Genomic DNA, 25,850 nt, shown 5'->3' with positions numbered 1-25,850 from the left:
GTATAGTGGTCCAAGAAACTGGCCGATGGATCAGCTAACAGTCCAATATGCTCTAGATAGCTAGCAGGCCGGGGTTTGCAGAATGGGCCTTCAGGGGACATCGCACCTGAGGGGCCTGTTGGGATCCCCGGGCAGATTATGTCGGTATTCCACTCGTGAAGGATCGGCGGGGTTCCGTGCCCCGTACTGGCAGTAGAAGGGGTCCGGAGATTGTAGCCGAGGAGTGGGCTTCTGGAGTAGCCCAGGAGCCCTAGTCAGGCAAGCTCCTAGTTGGGCAAGCTCCAGGCTAGTTGGTGCTAGCTCCGGGACGAAAACGTTAGCCAGGAGTAGTCAACCCGGGTTGCGGTTAGCTAGCTGCGATGAACCAGATGAAAAGGTTCAGAGTTTGTGGTAGGAATTCGGGGATATGGAGAGAAAAATAGGTCCGGTATGCTCTGGTTTGTTGTAAGAACTGGCGAGAGCTTTCCGAGCTAAAGGTTAGCTGATGAATGCTAGCAGTGGTTAACTGACTGATAGCTAGTTTGCTAGCTAGCTTCAATTGAGGTATTCCAGTTCAGAGGTAAATAGAAATACTTTGGGGAAAAAAACAGATCCACACCACATTGGGTGAGGTGGGTTGCAGGATAGTATTTTGAAGTTGAGGTTTAGGAAAAATATTAAAAAGAATTCGAAGAAAAATATTAAAAAGAAATATACATGGGACGAGACAAGACAAAGACGTCTTGACTGCTACGCCATCTTGGATACACTGCCGTTTTACAAGTAGAATTGTGTGAAAATGCCAAATGGCATTTAACCTTCATTTAACAAGGCAAGTCAGTTTAGAAAAAATTCTTATTTACAATGACACCTAGCCTATTCCTATTAGTCACTGTTTTGTCTGAAAACAAAATTGGATCTGGGCACAGTCATTTCATTACGTTGAACCAATGTGGAATAGATGTTGAATTAACATTTGTGCGCAGTGGTTAGGCTCTCTCGTTGAGGGGCTAATTGAAGCGTCCGTGTTTATGGGAATTCAACCATCACTTTGAGACATTAAACAATGCTTTAAAGAAAGACAAATACAAAGCTCTCCTTTGCCCTCCATTTGGCAAATCTAAACATCATTCTATCCTCTTGATTCCTGCTTAAAAGCAAAAGCGAAAGTAGGAAGTACCAGCGACTCGCTGAATACAGAAGTGGTCAGATGACGCGGATGCTAAGCTACAGGACTGTTTTGCTTGCACAGACTGGAATATGTACAGGGATTCATCCAATGGCATTAAGGAGTATACCACCTCAGTCATCGTACATATCCCAACCAGAAGCTATGGATTACAGGCAACATCCGCATCGAGCTAAAGGCCAGAGCTGCCGCTTACAAGGAGCAGGACACTAATCCGGACGCTTATAAGAAATCCTCAGACGAACCATCAAACAGGCAAAGCGTCAATACAGGATTAAGATTTAATTCGACTACACCGGCTCTGACGCTCGTCTGCTGTGTCAATGCTTGGAAACTATTATGGACTACAAAGGGAAAGCCAGCTGTCACGAACCGGCTCAAAGCCCGTAACAAAGGGAGACAACGTGGAGATCAGAGCCTTCTGGATGATAGCGGGGTGAACAGGCAGTGACTCGGGTGGTTGTTGTCCTTGATGATCTTTATGGCCTCCCTGTGACATCGGGTGGTGTAGGTGTCCTGCAGGGCAGGTAGTTTGCCCCCGGTGATGCGTTGTGCAGACCTCACTACCCTCTGGAGAGCCTTGCGGTTGTGGGCGGAGCAGTTGCCGTACCAGGCGGTGATACAGCCCGACAGGATGCTCTCGATTGTGCATCTGTAGAAGTTTGTGAGTGCTTTTGGTGACAAGCCGAATTTCTTCAGCCTCCTGAGGTTGAAGAGGCGCTGTTGCGCCTTCACGATGCTGTCTGTGTGGGTGGACCAATTCAGTTTGTCTGTGTGGGTGGACCAATTCAGTTTGTCTGTGATGTGTACACCGAGGAACTTAACTTACTACCCTCTCCACTACTGTCCCATCGATGTGGATAGGGGGGTGTTCCCTCTGCTGTTTCCTGAAGTCCACAATCATCTCCTTAGTTTTGTTGACGTTGAGTGTGAGGTTATTTTCCTGACATCACACTCCGAGGGCCCTCACCTCCTCCCTGTAGGCCGTCTCGTCGCTGTTGGTAATTAAGCCTACCACTGTTGTGTCATCCGCAAACTTGATGATTGAGATGGAGGCGTGCGTGGCCACGCAGTCGTGGGTGAACAGGGAGTACAGGAGAGGGCTCAAAACGCACCCTTGTGGGGCCCCAGTGTTGAGGATCAGCGGGTGGAGATGTTGTTACCTACCCTCACCACCTGGGGGTGGCCCGTCAGGAAGTCCAGTACCCAGTTGCACAGAGCGGGGTCGGGACCCAGGGTCTCGAGCTTGATGACGAGCTTGGAGGGTACTATGGTGTTGAATGCCGAGCTGTAGTCGATGAACAGCATTCTCACATAGGTATTCCTCTTGTCCAGATGGGTTAGGGCAGTGTGCAGTGTGGTTGAGATTGCATCGTCTGTGGACCTATTTGGGCGGTAAGCAAATTGGAGTGGGTCTAGGGTGTCAGGTAGGGTGGAGGTGATATGGGCCTTGACTAGTCTCTCAAAGCACTTCATGATGACGGAAGTGAGTGCTACGGGGCGGTAGTCGTTTAGCTCAGTTACCTTAGCTTTCTTGGGAACAGGAACAATGGTGGCCCTCTTGAAGCATGTGGGAACAGCAGACTGGGACAAGGATTGATTGAATATGTCCATAAACACACCAGCCAGCTGGTCTGCGCATGCTCTGAGGGCGCGGCTGGGGATGCCGTCTGGGCCTGCAGCTTTGCGAGGGTTAACACGTTTAAATGTTTTACTCACCTCGGCTGCAGTGAAGGAGAGTCCGCATGTTTTGGTTGTGGGCCGTATCAGTGGCACTGTATTGTCCCCAAAGCGGGCAAAAAAGTTAGTCTGCCTGGGAGCAAGACATCCTGGTCCGTGACTGGGCTGGTTTTGTTTTTGTAATCTGTGATTGACTGTAGACCCTGCCACATACCTTGTGTCTGAGCCGTTGAATTGCGATTCTACTTTGTCTCTATACTGACGCTTAGCTTGTTTGATTGTCTTGTGGAGGGAATAGCTACACTGTTTGTATTCGGTCATGTTTCTGGTCACCTTGCCCTGATTAAAAGCAGTGGTTCGCGCTTTCAATTTCACACGAATGCTGCCATCAATCCACGGTTTCTGGTTTGGGAATGTTTTAATCGTTGCTATGGGAACGTCATCTTCAACACACGTTCTAATGAACCCGCTCACCGAATCAGCGTATTCGTCAATGTTGTTGTTTGACGCAATACGAAACATATCCCAGTCCACGTGATGGAAGCAGTCTTGGAGCATGGAATCAGATTGGTCGGACCAGCGTTGAACAGACCTCAGCGCGGAAGCTTCTTGTTTTAGCTTCTGTCTGTAGGCAGGGAGCAACAAAATGGAATCGTTGTCAGCTTTTCCGAAAGGAGGGCAGGGGAGGGCCTTATACACGTCGCGGAAGTTAGAATAGCAATGATCCAAGGTTTTACCAGCCCTGGTTGCGCAATCAATATGCTGATTCAATTTAGGGAGTCTTGTTTTTAGATTAGCCTTGTTAAAATCCCCAGCTACAATGAATGCAGCCTCAGGATATGTGGATTCCAGTTTGCAAAGAGTCAAATAAAGTTTGTTCAGAGCCATCGATGTGTCTGCTTGGGTGGGAATATATACGGCTGTGATTATAATCTAAGAGAATTCCCTTGGTAGACAATAGTCTACCAAAACTACCAAAACTATATCTCCGCGGTCGACATTTGATTGTGAGGAATTCTAAAATCAGGTGAACAGAAGGACTTGAGTTCCTGTATGTTGTGACCACACCACGTCTCGTTAACCATAAAGTACAGTGCCTTGCGAAATTATTCGGCCCCCTTGAACTTTGCGACCTTTTGCCACATTTCAGGCTTCAAACATAAAGATATAAAACTGTATTTTTTTGTGAAGAATCAACAACAAGTGGGACACAATCATGAAGTGGAACAACATTTATTGGATATTTCAAACTTTTTTAACAAATCAAAAACTGATAAATTGGGCGTGCAAAATTTTTCAGCCCCCTTAAGTTAATACTTTGTAGCGCCACCTTTCGTCCCAGTCTCAGGTCTTTTGCAGACTCCATCAGGTTTTCTTCCAGAATGGTCCTGTATTTGGCTCCATCCATCTTCCCATCAATTTTAACCATCTTCCCTGTCCCTGCTGAAGAAAAGCAGGCCCAAACCATGATGCTGCCACCACCATGTTTGACAGTGGGGATGGTGTGTTCAGGGTGATGAGCTGTGTTGCTTTTACGCCAAACATAACATTTTGCATTGTTGCCAAAAAGTTCCATTTTGGTTTCATCTGACCAGAGCACCTTCTTCCACATGTTTGGTGTGTCTCCCAGGTGGCTTGTGGCAAACTTTAAACGACACTTTTTATGGATATCTTTAAGAAATGGCTTTCTTCTAGCCACTCTTCCATAAAGGCCAGATTTGTGCAATATACGACTGATTGTTGTCCTATGGACAGAGTCTCCCACCTCAGCTGTAGATCTCTGCAGTTCATCCAGAGTGATCATGGGCCTCTTGGCTGCATCTGATCAGTCTTCTCCTTGTATGAGCTGAAGGTTTAGAGGGACGGCCAGGTCTTGGTAGATTTGCAGTGGTCTGATACTCCTTCCATTTCAATATTATCGCTTGCACAGTGCTCCTTGGGATGTTTAAAGCTTGGGAAATCTTTTTGTATCCAAATCCGGCTTTAAACTTCTTCACAACAGTATCTCGGACCTGCCTGGTGTTTTCCTTGTTCTTCATGATGCTCTCTGCGCTTTTAACGGACCTCTGAGACTATCACAGTGCAGGTGCATTATACGGAGACTTGATTACACACAGGTGGATTGTATTTATCATCATTAGTCATTTAGGTCAACATTGAGTCATTCAGAAATCCTCACTGAACTTCTGGAGAGAGTTTGCTGCACTGAAAGTAAAGGGGCTGAATAATTTTGCACGCCCAATTTTTCAGTTTTTGATTTGTTAAAGTTTGAAATATCCAATAAATGTCGTTCCACTTCATGATTGTGTCGCACTGTTGTTGTTGATTCTTCACAAAAAAATACAGTTTTATATCTTTATGTTTGAAGCCTGAAATGTCGCAAAGTTCAAGGGGGCCGAATACTGTCGCAAGGCACTGTATACGCCCCCGCCCCTCTTCTTACCAGAAAGATGTTTGTTTCTGTTGGCGCGATGCGTGGAGAAACCAGCTGGCTGCACCGACTCCGATAGCGTCTCTCGAGTGAGCCATGTTTCCGTGAAGCAAAGAATGTTAGTCTCTGATGTCCCTCTGGAATGCTACCCTTGCTCGGATTTCATCAACCTTGTTGTCAAGAGACTGGACATTGGCGAGAAGTATGCTAGGGAGTGGTGCGCAATGTGCACGTCTCCGGAGTCTGACCAGAAGACCGCTTCGTTTCCCTCTTTTACGAAGTCGTTGTTTTGGGTCGCCGGCTAGGATCCATTCCGTTGTCCTGGGTGAAAGGCAGAACGCAGGATCTGCTTCGGGAAAGTCATATTCTTGGTCGTACTGATGGTGAGTTGACGCTGCTCTTATATTCAGTATATTCGAGTTCTTCTCGACTGTATGTAATGAAACCTAAGATGACCTGGGGTACCAATGTAAGAAATAACACGTAAAAAAACAAAACTGCATAGTTTCCTAGGAACGCGAAGCGAGGCGGCCATCTCTGTCGGCGCCGGAAGTATTATTATTATTATATGTTTCAAGCAGACCACCATAGTCCTTGTGCCAAAGGAAGCGAAGGTAACCTGCCTAAATGATTACAGCCCCGTGGCACTCACATCTGTAGCCATAAAGTGCTTTGAAAGCCTGTTCATGGCTCACATCAACAGCATCCTCCCGGACACCCTAGACCCACTCCAATTCGCGCCCTAACAGATCCACAGACGACTCAATCTCAATCATGCTCCACACTGCCCTTTCACACCTGGACAAAAGGATCACCTATGTGAGAATTCTGTTCATTGACTACAGCTCAGTGTTCAACACCATAGTGCCCACGAAGCTCATCACTAAGCTAAGGACTGTGACTAAACACCTTCCTCTGCAACTGGATCCTGGACTTCCTGACGGGCCTCCCCCAGGTGGTGCGGGTAGGCAAAAACACATCTGCCACACTGATCCTCAACACCGGGGCCCCTCAGGGATGCGTGCTTAGTCCCCTCCTGTACTCCCTGTTCACCCACGACTGCGTGGCCAAACACGACTCCAACACAATCATTAAGTTTGCTGACGACACAACAGTGGTAGGCCTGATCACCGACAATGATGAGACAGCCTATAGGGAGGTCAGAGACTTGGCGTGTGGTGCAAGTACAACGACCTCTCCCTCAATGTGAGCTGATCGTGGACTACAGGAAAAGATGGGCCGAACAGGCCCCCATGTAGTGGAGCATCACAAACAAACTATCATGGTCCAAACACACCAAGACCATCGTGAAGAGGGCATGGCAACACCTTTTCCCTCTCGGGAGACTGAAAAGATTTGGCATGTGTCCCCAGATCCTCAAAATGTTGTACAGCTGCACCATCGAGCATCCTGACTAGTTGCATCACCTGCTCGGCATCTGACCGTAAGGTGCTACAGAGGGTAATGCTTACGGCCCAGTACATCACTGGGGCCAAGCTTCCTGACATCCAGGACCTATATATTAGAAGGTGTCAGAGGAATGCCCAAAATTGGTCAAAGAATGCAGTCACCCAGTCATAGACTGCGCTCTCTGCTACCGCACAGCAAACGGTACCAGAGCGCCAGGTCTAGGACCAAAAGGATCCTTAATCTACCCCCAAGCCATAAGACTGCTGAACAATTAATCAAAATGGCCACCCAGACTATTTACATTGACACTCCCCCCCCATTGTTTTTTTCACTGCTGCTATGGGCTGTCTATCTGTGCATAGTCACTTTACCCATACCTACATGTTCAAATTACCTCGACTAACCTGTACCCCCACACATTGACTCGATACCGGTGCCCCCAGTATATAGCCTTGTTATTTTATTGTGTTACTTTTTATAATTTTTTACTGTAGTTTATTTAGTAAATATTTTCTTAACTCTTGTTGGTTAAGGGCTTGTCAGTAAGCATTTCACAATAAGGTCTACACCTGTTGTATTCAGCGCATGTGACAAATACAATTTTATTTTATTTGAACAGGCATGCTATTATGTAGCCATAATACTCTCCTCTTCAATGGAGTGTATTATGGCTGGCTAGAGTACTGCACTTGTTGTGGTATACATTAACTATATTTGTCCTTTGGTTTTTCCGGGGAAGTATAGTCAACAAGACCAGATCATGTACATTGGGCCATCCAATAGAAAACGTTTTAAAACACTTTGCAACGGGGAAAAGTGTTTTTCTTTCTCAGTCTCTCCCTGTTTCAATCTGTTCAATCTTCAAAATTACAACACACCAGATAGAAAACTCCCACCCCAGACCTTCTTGAACCTAGCTATATTTCCAAAAACAAACTGTTATTCAAATTCTATGACAGAGTTTTTCTGTTTAAATGTCAACCAACAGAGACCAGACTAGGGGCTGGATTTAAATATTATCACAAAAGTAAGATCACGTTGTAGCTCCATTTAAATTGAAAGGCAATGTTCTCAGCTCAATCGGAAATTAACTTCACATTTTAACGCAATCCGCTATACGGATTGAATCCAGCCCTAGAACATAGAACCTGGACTGACGCTTTTTCTTTCTCCTGGCATCTCACAGCAGTTGAACTTTCCCAACGTGATTAAATATCTGAACATTGAGGACAACAAGCTCAACATCGTACTGGAGCTGGCAGACTCTGGTGACCTCTCCCAGATGATCAAGGTGAGCGCCGAGGTTAGAGAGAGCGAGTGAAAGAGAGATTGTGTGCGTGTGTTTGGAGAGATGCCCTTTGTTTTGGTGGGATGTGTGTGTGAGAGAGAGGGATGAGGAAAGGAGAGCCCAAGGCTCTGACACGTCTGACAGACAAGACCTCTCCTTGGCCTACCTAAGGCTCCTACGGCCTGACACTGTCACACCCCATCACACACACACCCTCCACACAATCTCTCTCATCGGTCCACCTTCCTTTCTTCTCGACTTTCCTCATCTATTCTCTTCTCCTTCTTTGTCCCTCCGCATCTGTTTTTCTCTACCTCTTCTTATCTCGCTTTCCTCTCCTCTTGCCTCTCTCTGCATTTTCTTCTCATTTGTTCCTAATCTTTGCACGTTGTCCGCTCTTTGTCCTCTCTTCTCCTCTCAACTCATGTCCTTGTCTGTCCTGCTCCTCTCATTGCCACAAATCACGAATCATTGTTATTTTCTCCTCATCCATCACCCCAATCCTCAGCTTTTCTCATGGATTATTGGCCAACCCTTCTCTACCTCTCAAGCTCTACTTTTCCTCCTTTTCTATTTTGTTCTTTTCTTCCACCACTGTAAAGTCTCTTCTTTCTCCCTGTTCCTGACATTTTTTTTCTCTCCTAATTTTCTCTCTTAATTGACTCAACTTTATCCTTGAAGGCACTCAGTCTCTCCAGTTCACACGCTGTAGAGAACTGTACTCATAACGTGCAAATGTCTTTCGGGGCACCTTTCTCTCTCTGCAAAGTTCCCAAAAAGTTCACATCCAAACGGTTCCCCATCTTCAGTTTGACTTTCTCCTTGTCTTTTATCAAGGCATCATTATGATGTAGAAAGAGATTCCTAATTCCAAGCTCTCAGCTCAACCAATATGCAGATCAGTCAAAAACATCTCTTGCTGGCTGCAAATTTCATAGCTATTATTAAAATATGCGCTCAATAAAAAAAAAAAAAAACAGAAGTTTGGTGGCAGTAAAAAGCGGGAAGAAAATAAACATTTGTTGTTTTGGGTCATTAAACAAGGTTTTGGCAGTTTAATTAGCCAGATTAGTGTTAATTAGGTGCTTGGCTCTGTGCGTGGGTGGTGTCAACTCTCGTTAGGCTTCCTATGCCAAATGGCTTCTCATTACGCACTCAGAGGTAGGGAAGGGGCTAAATGGTAATGCACAGATTAATAATTCTTCAGATATTCCACACTATTTTGGGGGCTGTCTGACATTGAATCAGGGGGTTTTGAGAGAGGGTGTGTAAGGGGAATACAGGTGTTCCTCGCAGCTGTTTCTATCTATTGTTTTCTAACTTCCCCTTCCTCTCTCTCCCTCTCCTGCAGTACTTTAAGAAAAAGATGCGGCTCATCCCGGAGAGGACAATATGGAAATATTTTGTCCAACTGTGCAGCACCCTGGAGCACATGCACTCCCGCAGAGTCATGCACTGTGGTAAACAAGCACTACCACACATTCACTAATTCTTCCTCTTTTTTATCTCTTGCACTACCAATGTTTTTCCACCAATTTTAGCAAACCCCGCCTATCTTTGCCAACTTCAGTATATTAAATGCATTGCCGGCGACAAAGCCTCTAATTTTATTTCCGCCGAACGACCTAGTCACGATTGCAGTTAAATTCTGCCTGTGTTTGAATCCTGGCTAAGGAAGACCACCAAAAATTCTGAAATCTCCATCACTTACTACAATATTTTCAGACAAGATAGAACGGCCAAAGGGGGCGGTGTTGCAATCTACTGCAAAGATAGCCTGCAAAGTTCTGTCCTACTATCCAGGTCTGTACCCAAACAATTTGAACTTCCACTCTTAAAAATCAACCTCTAAAAATAAGTCTCTCACCGTTGCCGCCTGCTATAGACCACCCTCTGTCGCCAGCTGTGCTCTGGACACCATATGTGAACTGATTGCCCCCCCCCCATCTATCTTCAGAGCTCGTGCTGCTAGGCGACCTAAACTGGAACATGCTTAACACCCCAGCTATCCTACAATCTAAACTTGATGCCCTCAATCTTACACAAATTATCAATGAACCTACAAGGTAAAACCCCAAAGCCGTAAACACGGGCACTATCATAGATATCATCCTAACCAACCTGCCCTCTAAATACACCTCTGCTGTTTTCAACCAAGATCTCAGCGATCACTGCCTCATTGCCTGCATCCGTAATGGGACAGCGGTCAAACGCTCCCTGAAACACTTCAGCGAGCAGGCCTTTCTAATCAACCTGGCCGGGGTATCCTGGAAGGATATTGATCTCATCCCGTCAGTAGAGGATGCCTGGTTATTATTATTATTTTTTTTTAAATGCCTTCCTCACCATCTTAAATACGCATGCCCCATTCAAGAAATTTAGAACCAGGAACAGATATAGCCCTTGGTTCTCTCCAGACTTGACTGCCCTTAATCAACACAAAAACATCCTATGGCGTTCTGCATTAGCATCGAACAGCCCTGTGATATGCAACTTTTCAGGGAAGCTAGAAACCAATATACACAAGCAGTTAGAAAAGCAAAGGCTAGCTTTTTCAAGCAGAAATTTGCTTCCTGCAACACAAACTCAAAAAAGTTCTGAGACTCTAAGGTCCATGGAGAATAAGAGCACCTCCTCCCAGCTGCCCACTGCGCTGAGGATAGGAAACACTGTCACCACCGATAAATCCACTATAATTGAGAATTTCAATAAGCATTTTTCTATGGCTGTGGCCATGCTTTCCACCTTGCTACCCCTACCCCGGTCAACAGCACTGCACCTCCCACAGCAACTCGTCCAAGCCTTCCCCATTTCTCCTTCTCCCAAATCCAATCAGCTGATGTTCTGAAAGAGCTGCAAAATCTGGACCCCTACAAATCAGATGGGCTAGACAAAATCTGGAGCCATTTCTTTCTAAAATGATCTGCCGAAATTGTTGCAACCCCTATTACTAGCCTGTTCAACCTCTCTAAGATTCCAAAAGATTGGAAAGCAGCTGCAGTCATCCCCCTCTTCAAAGGGGAGGACACTCTTGACCCAAACTGCTACAGACCTATATTTATCCTACCCTGCCTTTCTAAGGTCTTCGAACGCCAAGTCATACCTTCTCCTCTATGCAATCTGGTGTCAGAGCTGGTCATGAGTGCACCTCAGCCACGCTCAAGGTCCTAAACGATATCTTAACCGCCATCGATAAGAGACAATACTGTGCAGCCATATTCATTCACCTGGCAAAGGCTTTCGACTCTGTCAATCATCACATCCTCATCGGCAGACTCGATAGCCTTGGTTTCTCAAATGATTGCCTCGCCTGGTTCACCAACTACTTCTCTGATACAGTTTGTGTCAAATCGGAGGGCCTGTTGTCCGGGCCTCTGGCAGTCTTTACGGGGGTGCCACAAGGTTCAATTTTTGGACCGACTCTTCTGTTTCCTTAAACGATGTCGCTCTTGCTGCTGGTGAGTCTCTGATCCACCTCTACGCAGACGGCACCATTCTGTATACTTCTGGCCCTTCTTTGGACACTGTGTTAACCCTCCAGACGAGCTTCAATGCCATACAACTCTCCTTCCGTGGCCTCCAATTGCTCTTAAATACAAGTAAAACAACATACATGCTCTTCAACCGATCGCTGCCTGCACCTGCCCACCCGTCCAACATCACTACTCTGGACGGTTCTGACTTAGAATATGTGGACAACTACAAATACCTAGGTGTCTGGTTAGACTGTAAACTCTCCTTCCAGACTCACATCAAACATCTCCAATCCAAAGTTAAATCTAGAATTGGCTTCCTATTTCACAACAAAGCATCCTTCACCTTCACTCATGCTGCCAAACATACCCTCGTAAAACTGACCATCCTACCGATCCTCGACTTCGGCGATGTCATTTACAAAGTGGCCTCCAAAACCCTTCTCAGCAAATTGGATGCAGTCTATCACAGTGCCATCCGTTTGTCACCAAAGCCCCATATACTACCAAGCATTGTGACCTGTACGCTCTCGTTGGCTGGCCCTCGTTTCATACTCGTCGCCAAACGCACTGGCACCATGTCATCTACAAGACCCTGCTAGGTAAAGTCCCCCTTATCTCAGCTTGCCAGTCACCATAGCATCACCCACCTGTAGCACGCGCTCCAGCAGGTATATCTCTCTGGTCACCCCCAAAACAAATTATTTCTTTGGCCGCCTCTCCTTCCAGTTCTCTGCTGCCAATGACTGGAACGAACTACAAAAATCTCTGAAACTGGAAACACTTATCTCCCTCACTAGCTTTAAGCACCAACTGTCAGAGCAGCTCACAGATTACTGCACCTGTACATAGCCCACCTATAATTTAGCCCAAACAACTACCTCTTTCCTTACTGTATTCATTTATTTTGCTCCTTTGCACCCCATTATTTTTATTTCTACTTTGCACATTCTCCACTGCAAATCTACCATTCCAGTGTTTTACTTGCTATATTGTATTTACTTTGCCACCATGGCCTTTTTTGCCTTTACCTCCCTTATCTCACCTCATTTGCTCACATCGTATATAGACTTGTTTATACTGTATTATTGACTGTATGTTTGTTTTACTCCATGTGTAACTCTGTGTCGTTGTATCTGTCGAACTGCTTTGCTTTATCTTGGCCAGGTCGCAATTGTAAATGAGAACTTGTTCTCAACTTGCCTACCTGGTTAAATAAAGGTGAAATAAAAATAAATATACTGTATACTTCGATTAATTTTTTCAACTGATACCGGGGGACCTTCAGACGACTCCCATCAGGCCTGTGTGCGTTCTAGAGCAAAACAACCGACATGTACGTGAGAGTCTCATCTTTCCACAGAGGGGTCATATTAACGTGAAGCCCAAACGGTTCAGACGCTACAGACAGAAGTTAGCAAATCGTGTGTACCGACTTCAGACGACTCCCATCAGGCCTCTAGGCATCCTAGAGCACTTTACATTTTGTATTTTTTTATTTAAAAAAAATAAACCCTTAACACACCCCTCCCCTAATTGGAGTAAACTAATGGAAAACAACACTTCCATCTTATACATACTATATACTGTACATTTTACAGACACAATATACTTTACATGAGTTCTCTTTTTTTTATGCTAAACTTAAACCTTAAACACTTCGAAATGTGGTGTTTGAGAAACATGGATGAACATATAATTCTGACATCAGACAGAGAGCTTGTTGAGGAAATGTGTTTCCTATGTAGGTGAGTTCATTCTCTGGGAGTGATTCAGGTCAGAGTAGATACAGGAAACAGATTGGAGTAGGGGTAACATTTTTGCCATGACATCAGCTCCAGCCTTGCCACAGGTTTATCTCTCACAGGAAGAGGTGATGCTGGGTCAGAGGCAGTCAACAACACAATCACCGGCCGATCAGATCGTTGAAACCATAGTGGCCCACACATCCACTCACACAATCGAGGGAATAGTTTTGCCATAGCCGACTATACCGGGGACAAGTGCCAACGCAGGGTCCTTAGGTTGAGAAACACTCACCTAGAAGATGAAAATGTATTTTATCATCATAAAATGAACGTAAATCTACCATATCAATGCAAAGAGATTAGATGTATATTCTATATAATAATCCCAGTATTGTTAACAGCCAGGGCTCCCTTAAAAGTGAATTCTCTCTCAATGGGACTCATATGGATACAGAAACAATCCAATAATAACTGACTGTCTGTTCTCTCTCTGACAGACATCAAGCCAGCCAACGGTCACATCCCTGCTACAGGAGAGGTAAAGCTGGGAGACCTGGGACTGGGACGCTTCTTCAGCTCCAAGACCACCGCCACACACTCCTTAGGTAACACACGTACACACGCAGGAACACAAACACGCATATTCAGGAGCTCACACAGGCAGGAACGAAGACACAGGAATATATAAACACGGGAACAGACGCACAGGAAGATTCACGTGCACACACCCCCTAGGTACCACACGTACAAACACAAAGAGAGAAAAACACAATCATGCTCAAACGGTCATACACTCATTCTAAAATGTTCTCTCGCACACATGCTGCCTCACATAGAAAAACAAACAAACATTGAGAAACAAACCCATGCAGACCTGCATGTACACACAAAGTAACACACACAAGACAACCTCCATCAATAACTTTGGGCATAGCCTCAGAGAGCAGCACATTTTTAAACTAGCCCTTTCTCGTCTCCTTGGCAACCGCTCACAGTGGCATTAATTAAGGTCGCTGACCTATGCATTTGCAAATCTATTCAGTGTCTGAGTCTGCTTTTCCCCTTAAGGTAGAGATGGATAGATGGGATGACTTTTAGGGGGTGGGCTGGAGTTGGGATGAGTGTTGAGCCAGTTAGTGTATGATGCCTTATGGTTTTGTGGATTTAATTTGACCCAATCAAAATCGAGCATCAGTGTATTGCCGCTCTGAGGTGTTCACATATTGGTAGTGGATTCCCTTTACATTAGCTGCTGGTTTAGGAGCCCTATTCAATCAAACTGGCAAAATAATTTGAGGTATGTAATGATTGTTCCTTTTGTGCTCTACTTCGTATTGTTACTTCTCTATCCCGATCTCCATTGGTAAATCAATGTGAATTGCACAGTGTAGCTGTAGTCATCAGTAAAGCTACGTATTAATGATTGCTCAACCCATGCACTTGTCATATTCAAATTAAGATGTATTTTTGCAAAAATACCAGTTGTCTAAAACCAGACCATTTTTGTATTAGTGGGGATCTCCGTACTACATGTGGATCCTCTCTCTTGAGACGAGGGTGGCTACAACTTTAAGTCAGACATTTGGTCCCTGGGATGTCTTCTCCATGAAGGTAGGTTTACTGTGTGTCTGTGAACCATCTAGTATACAATAAATCAAAACACACACACTGAAAAGAGACCACTGTTTTGGTTAAACAGAAGTGTTTAGTGCCCGTACTCCAAAGCTCTTCTTTCTGCCTGACTGTGCTTGCTTTGAGATTCATCTATTTTTGTGTTTTGTTGTTGAGGACAGTGCCAATGTCAATGTTGTGAGTTCATTCAAGTGTGCAGAAAAACTGATTATTGACAATAATTATCAGATTCCTCGCTATTAAAAATAGAACCATCTATACTAGGCAGGTCCACTCTGCCCCTCTCACCATTACCAGGCAACTGGGGAGATTTAGAAAGAGATGAAAGAAACAAGAGATTTAGAGAAAAGAAGTAATGATGAAATGAATAATGATTTAAATACAGAGTGTACCAAACATTAGGAACACCTTCCTAATATTGAGTTGCACCCCTTTGCCCTCATAACAGCCTCACAGCTATGCGGATGCCGGCCAACACAGGTTAACACCCGATCTGGTTGAATCTAGGCCTAAATGGATTTTCACATGCAATTCAGACAATATTAAAGTAGGTGATTTGAACTCCATTAGGGGTCATTGATGTGGATGTCTATGGCTTCATTTTCCTGCGTTCATGTGTTAATCAAAATTATCCAACTTAGAGTACAACATGCTACCTGAGATCTCCCACTTCTATTTACCTCTTAAAAGTCCATTTTTGGACACTGTTAGCTCCAAGTTATGATGACTCATCGGGGTGATCTTACAGCAGTTTTTTTTTATTTTTGTCCTGAGTTTCTGATAACTCCGATAGCACAAGCTCATCATTAGGTCTTTAAAGTTAAAACTAAACTTAAGTGTGACCAGTTTGCACAGAGAACAAAAGGCCTCAAACTGCCAATGTTTGAAAAAAGATGGGCAGACTAAGAGAGCAGTGTCAGAGACTGACTAGTTACAGTATTACACCACTGGCACTGTACGATAGAAGAGGAGAAAGGCTGACAGCACTTTAAATGAGGCCAGATGAAGACTTGTACATCATCACTCTACCGACTAGCCTTCTACACATAGCACTTTTTGCCCTTCACCACCATCTTTATCTTGCTCTTTTTTTCTCTCATTCTCTCTGGTATACCATTTCTGTCTGTCTCTCCATCGCTCTCTTTTTTGTCCTGTTCCCGCTATCCCCATCGGGTTCTGAGTGCAGCCCTTGTCTGTCTGACTGTCAGTCTCTCCCGATCTTGTTCTGTTTTCTTTTAACCTCCCACTTCTAGTGCAGCACCTCTCTATCCTTATCTTGGTTTTTAAAGGCCAGGAATCCAACAGCTTGTGTCACCACTCAAATCAGAGCTCAGGAAATGGGGTTTTAATGACAGTTTTTTTCTTCTTCATCGCCTCTGATTGGCATTAGGGAGGTCCTCTTTCTGCGGAAACTGACAACACACGGTACAGACAGACTGAAACGTTCTTGTAGGCACTCACGCTCTAGGCACTTCTTACGTCTGACAAAATAAGTTGTTATTTGCCAGCAGCATACCACTGCTGGCTTGCTTCTGGAGTTAAGCAGGGTTGGTCCTGGTCAGTCCCTGGATGGGAGACCAGATGCTGCTGGAAGTGGTGTTGGAGGGCCAGTAGGAGGCACTCTTTCCTCTGGACTAAAAATATCCCAATGCCCTAGGTCAGTGATTGAGGACTCTGCCCTGTGTAGGGTGCGGTCTTTCGGATGGGACATTAAACGGGTGTCCTGACTCTCTGCGGTCATTAAAGATCCCATGGCACTTATCGTAAGAGTAGGAGTGTTAACCCCGGTGTCCTGGCTAAATTCCCAATCTGGCCATCACGGTCACCTAATAATCCCCAGGTTACAGTTGGCTCATTCATCCCCCTGTCCCCTGTAACTATTCCCCAGGTCGTTGCTGCAAACGAGAATGTGTTCTCAGTCAACTTACCTGGTAAAATAACGGATAAATAAATGTGTCATATTGCTGAGTCTATTTGTATAGTAAGTTTGATTGGATAAAATAACGTAAAATAAATCTAGAATGGCCTTACTGAAGAGCTCAGTGACTTTCAATGTAGCACTGTCATAGGATGCCACCTTTCCAACAAGTCAGTTCATCAAATTTCTCCCCTGCTAGAGCACAATGCCAAGCGTCGGCTGGAGTGGTGAAGTGTGCCACCATTGATGACAGGAGAACACTACCTGCCTAAAAGCAGAGTGCCAACTGTAAAGTTTGGTGGATAAGGAATAATGGTCTGGGGCTGTTTTTCATGGTTCAGGCTAGGCCCCTTAGTAAAGATAAATCTTAACACTACAGCATACAATGACATTTAAGACGATTCTGTGCTTCCAACTTTGTGGCAACAGTTTGGGGAAGGCCCTTTCCTGTTGCAGCATGACAATGCCCCCTTGCACAAAGTGAGGTCCATACAGAAATGGTTTATCAAGATCAGTTGGGAAGAACTTGACTGGCCTGAACAGAGCCCTAACCTTAACCCCATCGAACACCTTTGGGATGAATTGGAACGCCGACTGCGAGCCAGGCCCAATCGTCCAACATTTTATTATTTTTTTTATTTCACCTTTATTTAACCAGGTAGGCTAGTTGAGAACAAGTTCTCATTTACAACTGCGACCTGGCCAAGATAAAGCAAAGCAGTTCGACAGATACAACGACACAGAGTTACACATGGAGTAAAACAAACATACAGTCAATAATACAGTATAAACAAGTCTATATACAATGTGAGCAAATGAGGTGAGAAGGGAGGTAAAGGCAAAAAAGGCCATGGTGGCAAAGTAAATACAATATAGCAAGTAAAACACTGGAATGGTAGTTTTGCAATGGAAGAATGTGCAAAGTAGAAATAAAAATAATGGGGTGCAAAGGAGCAAAATAAATAAATAAATAAAAATTAAATACAGTTGGGAAAAGGTAGTTGTTTGGGCTAAATTATAGGTGGGCTATGTCCAGGTGCAGTAATCTGTGAGCTGCTCTGACAGTTGGTGCTTAAAGCTAGTGAGGGAGATAAGTGTTTCCAGTTTCAGAGATTTTTGTAGTTCGTTCCAGTCATTGGCAGCAGAGAACTGGAAGGAGAGGCAGCCAAAGAAAGAATTGGTTTTGGGGGTGACTAGAGAGATATACCTGCTGGAGCGTGTGCTACAGGTGGGAGATGCTATGGGGACCAGCGAGCTGAGATAAGGGGGACTTTACCTAGCAGGGTCTTGTAGATGACATGGAGCCAGTGGGTTTGGCGACGAGTATGAAGCGAGGGCCAGCCAACGAGAGCGTACAGGTCGCAATGGTGGGTAGTATATGGGGCTTTGGTGACAAAACGGATTGCACTGTGATAGACTGCATCCAATTTGTTGAGTAGGGTATTGGAGGCTATTTTGTAAATGACATCACCAAAGTCGAGGATTGGTAGGATGGTCAGTTTTACAAGGGTATGTTTGGCAGCATGAGTGAAGGATGCTTTGTTGCGAAATAGGAAGCCAATTCTAGATTTAACTTTGGATTGGAGATGTTTGATATGGGTCTGGAAGGAGAGTTTACAGTCTAACCAGACACCTAAGTATTTGTAGTTGTCCACGTATTCTAAGTCAGAGCCGTCCAGAGTAGTGATGTTGGACAGGCGGTTAGGTGCAGGTAGCGATCGGTTGAAGAGCATGCATTTAGTTTTACTTGTATTTAAGAGCAATTGGAGGCCACGGAAGGAGAGTTGTATGGCATTGAAGCTTGCCTGGAGGGTTGTTAACACAGTGTCCAAAGAAGGGCCGGAAGTATACAGAATGGTGTCGTCTGCGTAGAGGTGGATCAGAGACTCACCAGCAGCAAGAGCGACCTCATTGATGTATAGAGAGAAGAGAGTCGGTCCAAGAATTGAACCCTGTGGCACCCCCATAGAGACTGCCAGAGGTCCGGACAGCAGACCCTCCGATTTGACACACTGAACTTGAGAAACCAAGGCTGTCGAGTCTGCCGATGAGGATGTGGTGATTGAGTCGAAAGTCTTGGCCAGATCAATGAATACGGCTGCACAGTAATGTTTCTTATCGATGGCGGTTAAGATATCGTTTAGGACCTTGAGTGTGGCTGAGGTGCACCCATGACCAGCTCTGAAACCAGATTGCATAGCAGAGAAGGTATGGTGAGATTCGAAATGGTCGGTAATCTGTTTGTTGACTTGGCTTTCGAAGACCTTAGAAAGGCACGGTAGGATAGATAGGTCTGTAGCAGTTTGGGTCAAGAGTGTCCCCCTTTGAAGAGGGGGATGACCGCAGCTGCTTTCCAATCTTTGGGAATCTCAGACGACACGAAAGAGAGGTTGAACAGGCTAGTAATAGGGGTGGCAACAATTTCGGCAGATAATTTTAGAAAGAAAGGGTCCAGATTGTCTAGCCCGGCTGATTTGTAGGGGTCCAGATTTTGCAGCTCTTTCAGAACATCAGCTGAATGGATTTGGGAGAAGGAGAAATGGGGAAGGCTTGGGCGAGTTGCTGTTGGGGGTGCAGTGCTGTTGACCGGGGTAGGAGTAGCCAGGTGGAAAGCATGGCCAGCCGTAGAAAAATGCTTATTGAAATTCTCAATTATGGTGGATTTATCAGTGGTGACAGTGTTTCCTATCTTCAGTGCAGTGGGCAGCTGGGAGGAGGTGTTCTTATTCTCCATGGACTTTACAGTGTCCCAGAACTTTTTGAGTTAGTGTTGCAGGAAGCAAATTTCTGCTTGAAAAAGCTAGCCTTGGCTTTTCTAACTGCCTGTGTATAATGGTTTCTAGCTTCCCTGAACAGCTGCATATCACGGGGGCTGTTCGATGCTAATGCAGAACGCCATAGGATGTTTTTGTGTTGGTTAAGGGCAGTCAGGTCTGGGGAGAACCAAGGGCTATATCTGTTCCTGGTTCTAAATTTCTTGAATGGGGCATGTTTATTTAAGATGGTTAGGAAGGCATTTTTAAAAAAAATATCCAGGCATCCTACTGACGGGATGAGATCAATATCCTTCCAGGATACCCCGGCCAGGTCCATTAGAAAGGCCTGCTCGCAGAAGTGTTTCAGGGAGCGTTTTACAGTGATGAGTGGAGGTCTTTTGACCGCTGACCCATTACAGATGCAGGCAATGAGGCAGTGATCGCTGAGATCTTGGTTGAAGACAGCAGAGGTGTATTTAGAGGGCAAGTTGGTTAGGATGATATCTATGAGGGTGCCTGTGTTTAAGGCTTTGGGGAGGTACCTGGTAGGTTCATTGATAATTTGTGTGAGATTGAGGGCATCAAGTTTAGATTGTAGGATGGCTGGGGTGTTAAGCATGTTCCAGTTTAGGTCGCCTAGCAGCACGAACTCTGAAGATAGATGGGGGGCAATCAGTTCACATATGGTGTCCAGAGCACGGCTGGGGGCAGAGGGTGGTCTGTAGCAGGCGGCAACGGTGAGAGACTTGTTTTTAGAGGTGGATTTTTAAAAGTAGAAGTTCAAATTGTTTGGGTACAGACCTGGATAGTAGGACAGAACTCTGCAGGCTATCTTTGCAGTAGATTGCAACACCGCCCCTTTGGCAGTTCTATCTTGTCTGAAAATGTTGTAGTTTGGAATTAAAATTTCTGAATTTTTGGTGGTCTTCCTAAGCCAGGATTCAGACACAGCTAGAACATCCGGGTTGGCAGAGTGTGCTAAAGCAGTGAATAGAACAAACTTAGGGAGGAGGCTTCTAATGTTAACATGCATGAAACCAAGGCTATTACGGTTACAGAAGTCGTCAAAAGAGAGCGCCTGGGGAATAGGAGTGGAGCTAGGCACTGCAGGGCCTGGATTCACCTCTACATCGCCAGAGGAACATAGGAGGAGTAGAATAAGGGTACGGCTAAAAGCTATGAGAATTGGTCGTCTAGAACGTCTGGAACATAGAGTAAAAGGAGGTTTCTGGGGGCGGTAAAATAGCATCAAGGTATAATGTACAGACAAAAGGTATGGTAGTATGTGAATACAGTGGAGGTAAACCTAGGTATTGAGTGATGAAGAGAGAGATATTGTCTCTAGAAACATCATTGAAACCAGGAGATGTCATTGCATGTGTGGGTGGTGGAACTAATAGGTTGGATAAGGTATAGTGAGCAGGACTAGAGGCTCTACAGTGAAATAAGCCAATAAACACTAACCAGAACAGCAATGGACAAGACATATTGACATTAAGGATAGGCATGCTTAGTTGAGTGATCAAAAGGGTCCAGTGAGTGGAGAGGTTGGTTGGGGGTCACGGCGATTTAGACAGCTAGCCAGGCCATCGGTAGCAAGCTAGCATAGGATGGAGGTCTGTTGTTAGCCACCTCTTGCGTTCCGTCAGTAGATTAGTGGGGTTCCGTGTGGTAGAGGGGATTAATCTAAATCACACAACAACAAAAATAAAAACAATAGATATAGTTATAGAGGCCCAAGAAGAAAACATAATAATAATAATAAAAATAAATAAATTGTCCGATTGTCTATTCAGATAGCAGCCGGTAAGACAACTAAAGGTTAGCAGTCCGCAGATGGGCGTTCAGGTAACGTCGCGACGGAGGAGCCAGCCGGATCTCCTTCGGGTAGATAACGTCGGCAGTCCAGTTGTGAAGGCCCGGTGGGGCTCCGCGTAGGCAGTAAAACGGGTCCGGATAGGTGACTGCAGCCCAGGAGTGATTGATGGAACTCTGGAGTGATTGACAGAGCTGGCTAGCTCCGGAATAATTGATGTTTGCTCCGGAATCGACGATGGCCGATAGTCACACGGATAGCAGCTAGCTAGCTGTGAGATCCGGGTATGAATGTCCAGAGAGCAGTCGAAATCCAGGGACATGGAGAGAAAAATTGGTCCGGTATGTTCCGTTCCGAGCCGCGCCGTACAGAACTGGCGATAGATTTTCGAGCTAAAGGATAGCTGATGACCACAAACCGTGGTTAGCTGAATACTAACGATTTGCCAGTAAAGAAGCTAACTAGCTTCTGGATTAGCTTCTGGCTAGTTTCAGGCTAGCTTCTTGGAGTTTCTGGCTAGCTTCTTGGAGGATTACAGATTTGAGGTAAATAATACTTTTTTATAAATATAAATTGGTGAGGCGGGTTGCAGGAGAGTGTTTTGAAGATGAGTTGATGGAAAATAAAAATAAAATGTATGTGAAAAAAGTTGTAAATATATATATATATACAGGACACGACAAGACGAGGACAAAAGACGTCTGAACTGCTATGCCACCTTGGAGAATGAGGATGTTGGCAACATCAGTTGCCAACTTCACTAATGTTCTTGCAGCTGAATGGAAGCAAGTCCCTGCAGCAATGTTCCAACTTCTAGTGGAAAGCCTTCCCAGAAAAGCTGAGGCTGTTATTGTAAAGGGGGGGACCAACTCCATATTATTGCCTGTGATTTTGGAATGAGATGTTCGACAAACAGGTTTCCACATACTTTTGCTCATGTTGTGTATATACAATATAGAAAGTTAAGGCTCATGACCTGAGCTTTGTAAAACTTTTGATTACATTTTTCAATTATGGTTATTTGCAGGTAACTGATTGGGTGATGGATGTTTCTTATTGTTTGTTGTTGCTTGATGCAATGTCATATAGAGCTGGCACAATTACCCTATAACTGACGGTTATGGATAAAGACCCATCATGAAAATGAAATAACCATCGAAACCGGTTTTAAAAAATGTGACACAAACAGCTGAGTCCGTTTCTGCTCTAACATGGACTCTATAACATGATTAAACGTTGTTGCTCCTTGCTGAAACAAGCAAAGTGTGGTAGCAAATGGCTGCCTAGGCAACACCCCCCTCCCTTCAGCAGCAGCACATGAGGTCAGAGGAGAAAATGCGTATCTTTTTTTTTTTTGCTTGTCAAACGGTTATTACAGCGACCAGTCATTTTTTTATACATACAGATGAACACAAACATCACCCCACCTGCTCACACCCTCATATCCAGCACCCGCATCACTCTCTGCCACATGCCCTCAAACTGCACCATTTTGGTTTGTCGCCCACGCACTCTTAACACTTAAAGCATTTTACCTTTCCATTGCACTAACGACAGAGGATTAGTTGATTTCCAGTTTAAGCATGCATTTTTTCAAGATGATTGACAAGAAAAATATCATCCAACCCATCGGGTATCTCAATGCACCCTCATATGCCATGTCCTGAAATATGCAGACGGATTAACAGTAAATTTACATTAGCTGACCAATAACATTCATCCAAAAGTATATGACAGTCACAGCCCTAATGCCATAATTGCGTTTATAGACAATGAAAATGCAGTTGACTATCTACTTATGACTTCATTCATTGAAGGGTTTGATTTTGTTAAAGATAATATACTGTGAAATGATTTACATGTAGGAAAAGCAAGATAAGAACAGTAAGAATAGTGCTTATCAAACCATTTAGAAAATGGATGGCAAGTGGCTCACACCGAGTCTTTATTACTCACTGGTGGGGCAAGGCTTCAGGCTCATTCCCACGTCTTCAAACAAAAACAGGCCAAAGTGTTGAGTCATTCAACATGTCAAAAGGTCATGCATTCTTAACAGATTAAAGACCACAAAATTATTACAACTCATTCAGAAACTAGACTAGATTATTCAAAAGATGCACTGCTATGGGGAAAAAATATTCTCCGTCATGGGTAAATAAAGGTTTGGAAGTGACCGCACTCTCAAAACGTGCAGTGGTTTGGAAGTGACCGCACTCTCAAAACGTGCAGTGGTTTGGAAGTGGCCGCACTCTCAAAACGTGCAGTGGTTTAGAAGTGACTGAACTCAAAACATGCAGTAGTTTGTGCCACTTGCGATTGTGCTTTTATTAGAGGTAATTCTTCAGTACATAATTGTGTTCTACAGATGATTGACTCTGAAAAGTGTGGACCATCGCAGCCACATGTTGGGGACTACCAAGGGAACATCAGGGAGACAAGCAATGGGACAGTCTGTGGGGACCACAGATGTGGAATATTATGGGAACATGTTACGTTATGGGACATTATGAGGACATTTGGGTGGGTAGTTGGCTTTACCTGACCCCTTTCTTGTTGGCCATGTCGTGGGGCCTCAGGTAGTCCACCCTGCCGTTGGTGATGACACACAGGTCAATGTTGCTGCCCGAGCCCAGGTCGTTGAAGATGCCGGCCGCGATGGCATCCCGAACCAGCCGCTTGGCATCTTCCTCCTAAGGAGAGAACATCAACACCATCATTACTGTAACCATGATCACCAATCTCATTGTGTATCGAGTGAATTCATCCAATGCGTATACTGCTTCAGATTGAGAGGATAGAGGAGCCCTTAATATAAACCTTTTGCACAAGTCTGTCACATCGTTGTGCGTGGATAAAATGGGCTAGAGCTGCTGCTTCTTATGGGAAGAAAGCAACAAGTTGAGCAGTAAGTAGCAAGGGGTGAGTCCCACCAATCTACAAATGGCATGGGAAAAGCAAGGGCTCCCTCTGGTAACAGCAGTAGAGCCTTCCTGGAGATACATACTGATTTCCAAAATTCCTCTCAAGGCCCTGTGATAAAAAGCATAACTTGACGGATGCATTTAACACAATGGCTAGCTGAGGAGCAGTGCTCCCAGGTGAGCTCTTCCACAGACTCTCCAAGGTGGATGCCATTGCCATCTCATAGCTCTTTAATGTGCTTCAAAAGTAGGTAGGATTCATATAGCCCCAATAAATGCTGCATCACAATCAATTAAAATTATTCACTGCTCAAAAAAATAAAAGGGAACACTAAAATAACACATCCTAGATCTGAATGAATGAAATATTCTTATTAAATAGTTTTCTTTACATAATGTGCTGACAACAAAATCACACAAAAGTATCAATGGAAATCAAATTTATCAACCCATGGAGGTCTGGATTTGGAGTCACACTCAAAATTAAAGTGGAAAACCACACTACAGGCTGATCCAACTTTGATGTAATGTCCTTAAAACAAGTCAAAATTAAGCTCAGTAGTGTGTGTGTGGCCTCCACGTGCCTGTGTGACTTCCCTACAACGCCTGGGCATGCTCCTGATGAGGTGGCGAATGGTCTCCTGAGGGATCTCCTCCCAGACCTGGACTAAAGCATCCGCCAACTCCTGGACAGTCTGTGGTGCAACGTGGCGTTGGTGGATGGAGCGAGACATGATGTCCCAGATCTGCTCATATACTTCTGTATACTTCTGGCCCTTCTTTGGACACTGTTAACAACCCTCCAGGCAAGCTTCAATGCCATACAACTCTCCCTCTGTGGCCTCCAACTGCAATTAAATACAAGTAAAACTAAATGCATGCCCTTCAATTGATAGCTGGCAGCCCATCCAGCATCACCACTCGCGACGGTTCTGACTTAGTATATGTGGACAACTACAAATACTTAGGTGTCTGGTTAGACTATAAACTCTCCTTCCAGACTCACATCAAACATCTCCAATCCAAAGTTAAATCTAGAATTGGCTTCCTATTTCGCAACAAAGCATCCTTCACTCATGCTGCCAAACATATCCTTGTAAAACTGACCATCCTACCGATCCTTGACTTTGGCGATGTCATTTACAAAATAGCCTCCAATACTGCCTCTCCTTCCAGTTCTCTGCTGCCAATGACTGGAACGAACTACAAAAATCTCTGAAACTGGAAACGCTTATCTCCCTCACTAGCTTTAAGCTCACAGATTACTGCACCTGTACATAGCCCATCTATAATTTAGCCCAAACAACTACCTCTCCCCCCTACTGTATTTATTTATTTTGCTCCTTTGCACCCCATTATTTCTCTCTACTTTGCACTTTCTTCCACTGCAAATATACCATTCTAGTGTTTTACTTGCTATATTGTATTTACTTTGCCTCCATGGCCTCTTTTTGCCTTTACCTCCCTTATCTCACCTCATTTGCTCAGACTTATTTTTCTACTGTATTATTGACTGTATGTGTAACTCTGTGTTGTTGTATGTGTCAAAGTGCTTTGCTTTATCTTGGCCAGGTCGCAATTGTAAATGAGAACTTGTTCTCAACCTGGT

General features: G+C 44.6%; 1 protein-coding gene across 1 annotated transcript in view; it reads right to left on the bottom strand.

Annotated features, from left to right (window-relative positions):
- The window catches only part of LOC112247258 (proteasome subunit beta type-7-like), a 60,445-nt gene that overhangs the window by 14,933 nt on the left and 19,662 nt on the right, over positions 1-25,850 (bottom strand). The window contains exon 7 of the mRNA XM_042311708.1: positions 23,859-24,010. Coding sequence (XP_042167642.1) covers positions 23,859-24,010 — 152 coding nt within the window. The remainder of the gene's footprint in view (positions 1-23,858; positions 24,011-25,850) is intronic.

This window comes from Oncorhynchus tshawytscha, linkage group LG33 (assembly GCF_018296145.1).
Source record: "Oncorhynchus tshawytscha isolate Ot180627B linkage group LG33, Otsh_v2.0, whole genome shotgun sequence".
Classification (NCBI taxonomy): Eukaryota; Metazoa; Chordata; class Actinopteri; order Salmoniformes; family Salmonidae; genus Oncorhynchus; species Oncorhynchus tshawytscha.
This window is presented reverse-complemented; position numbering and strand designations above follow the sequence as displayed.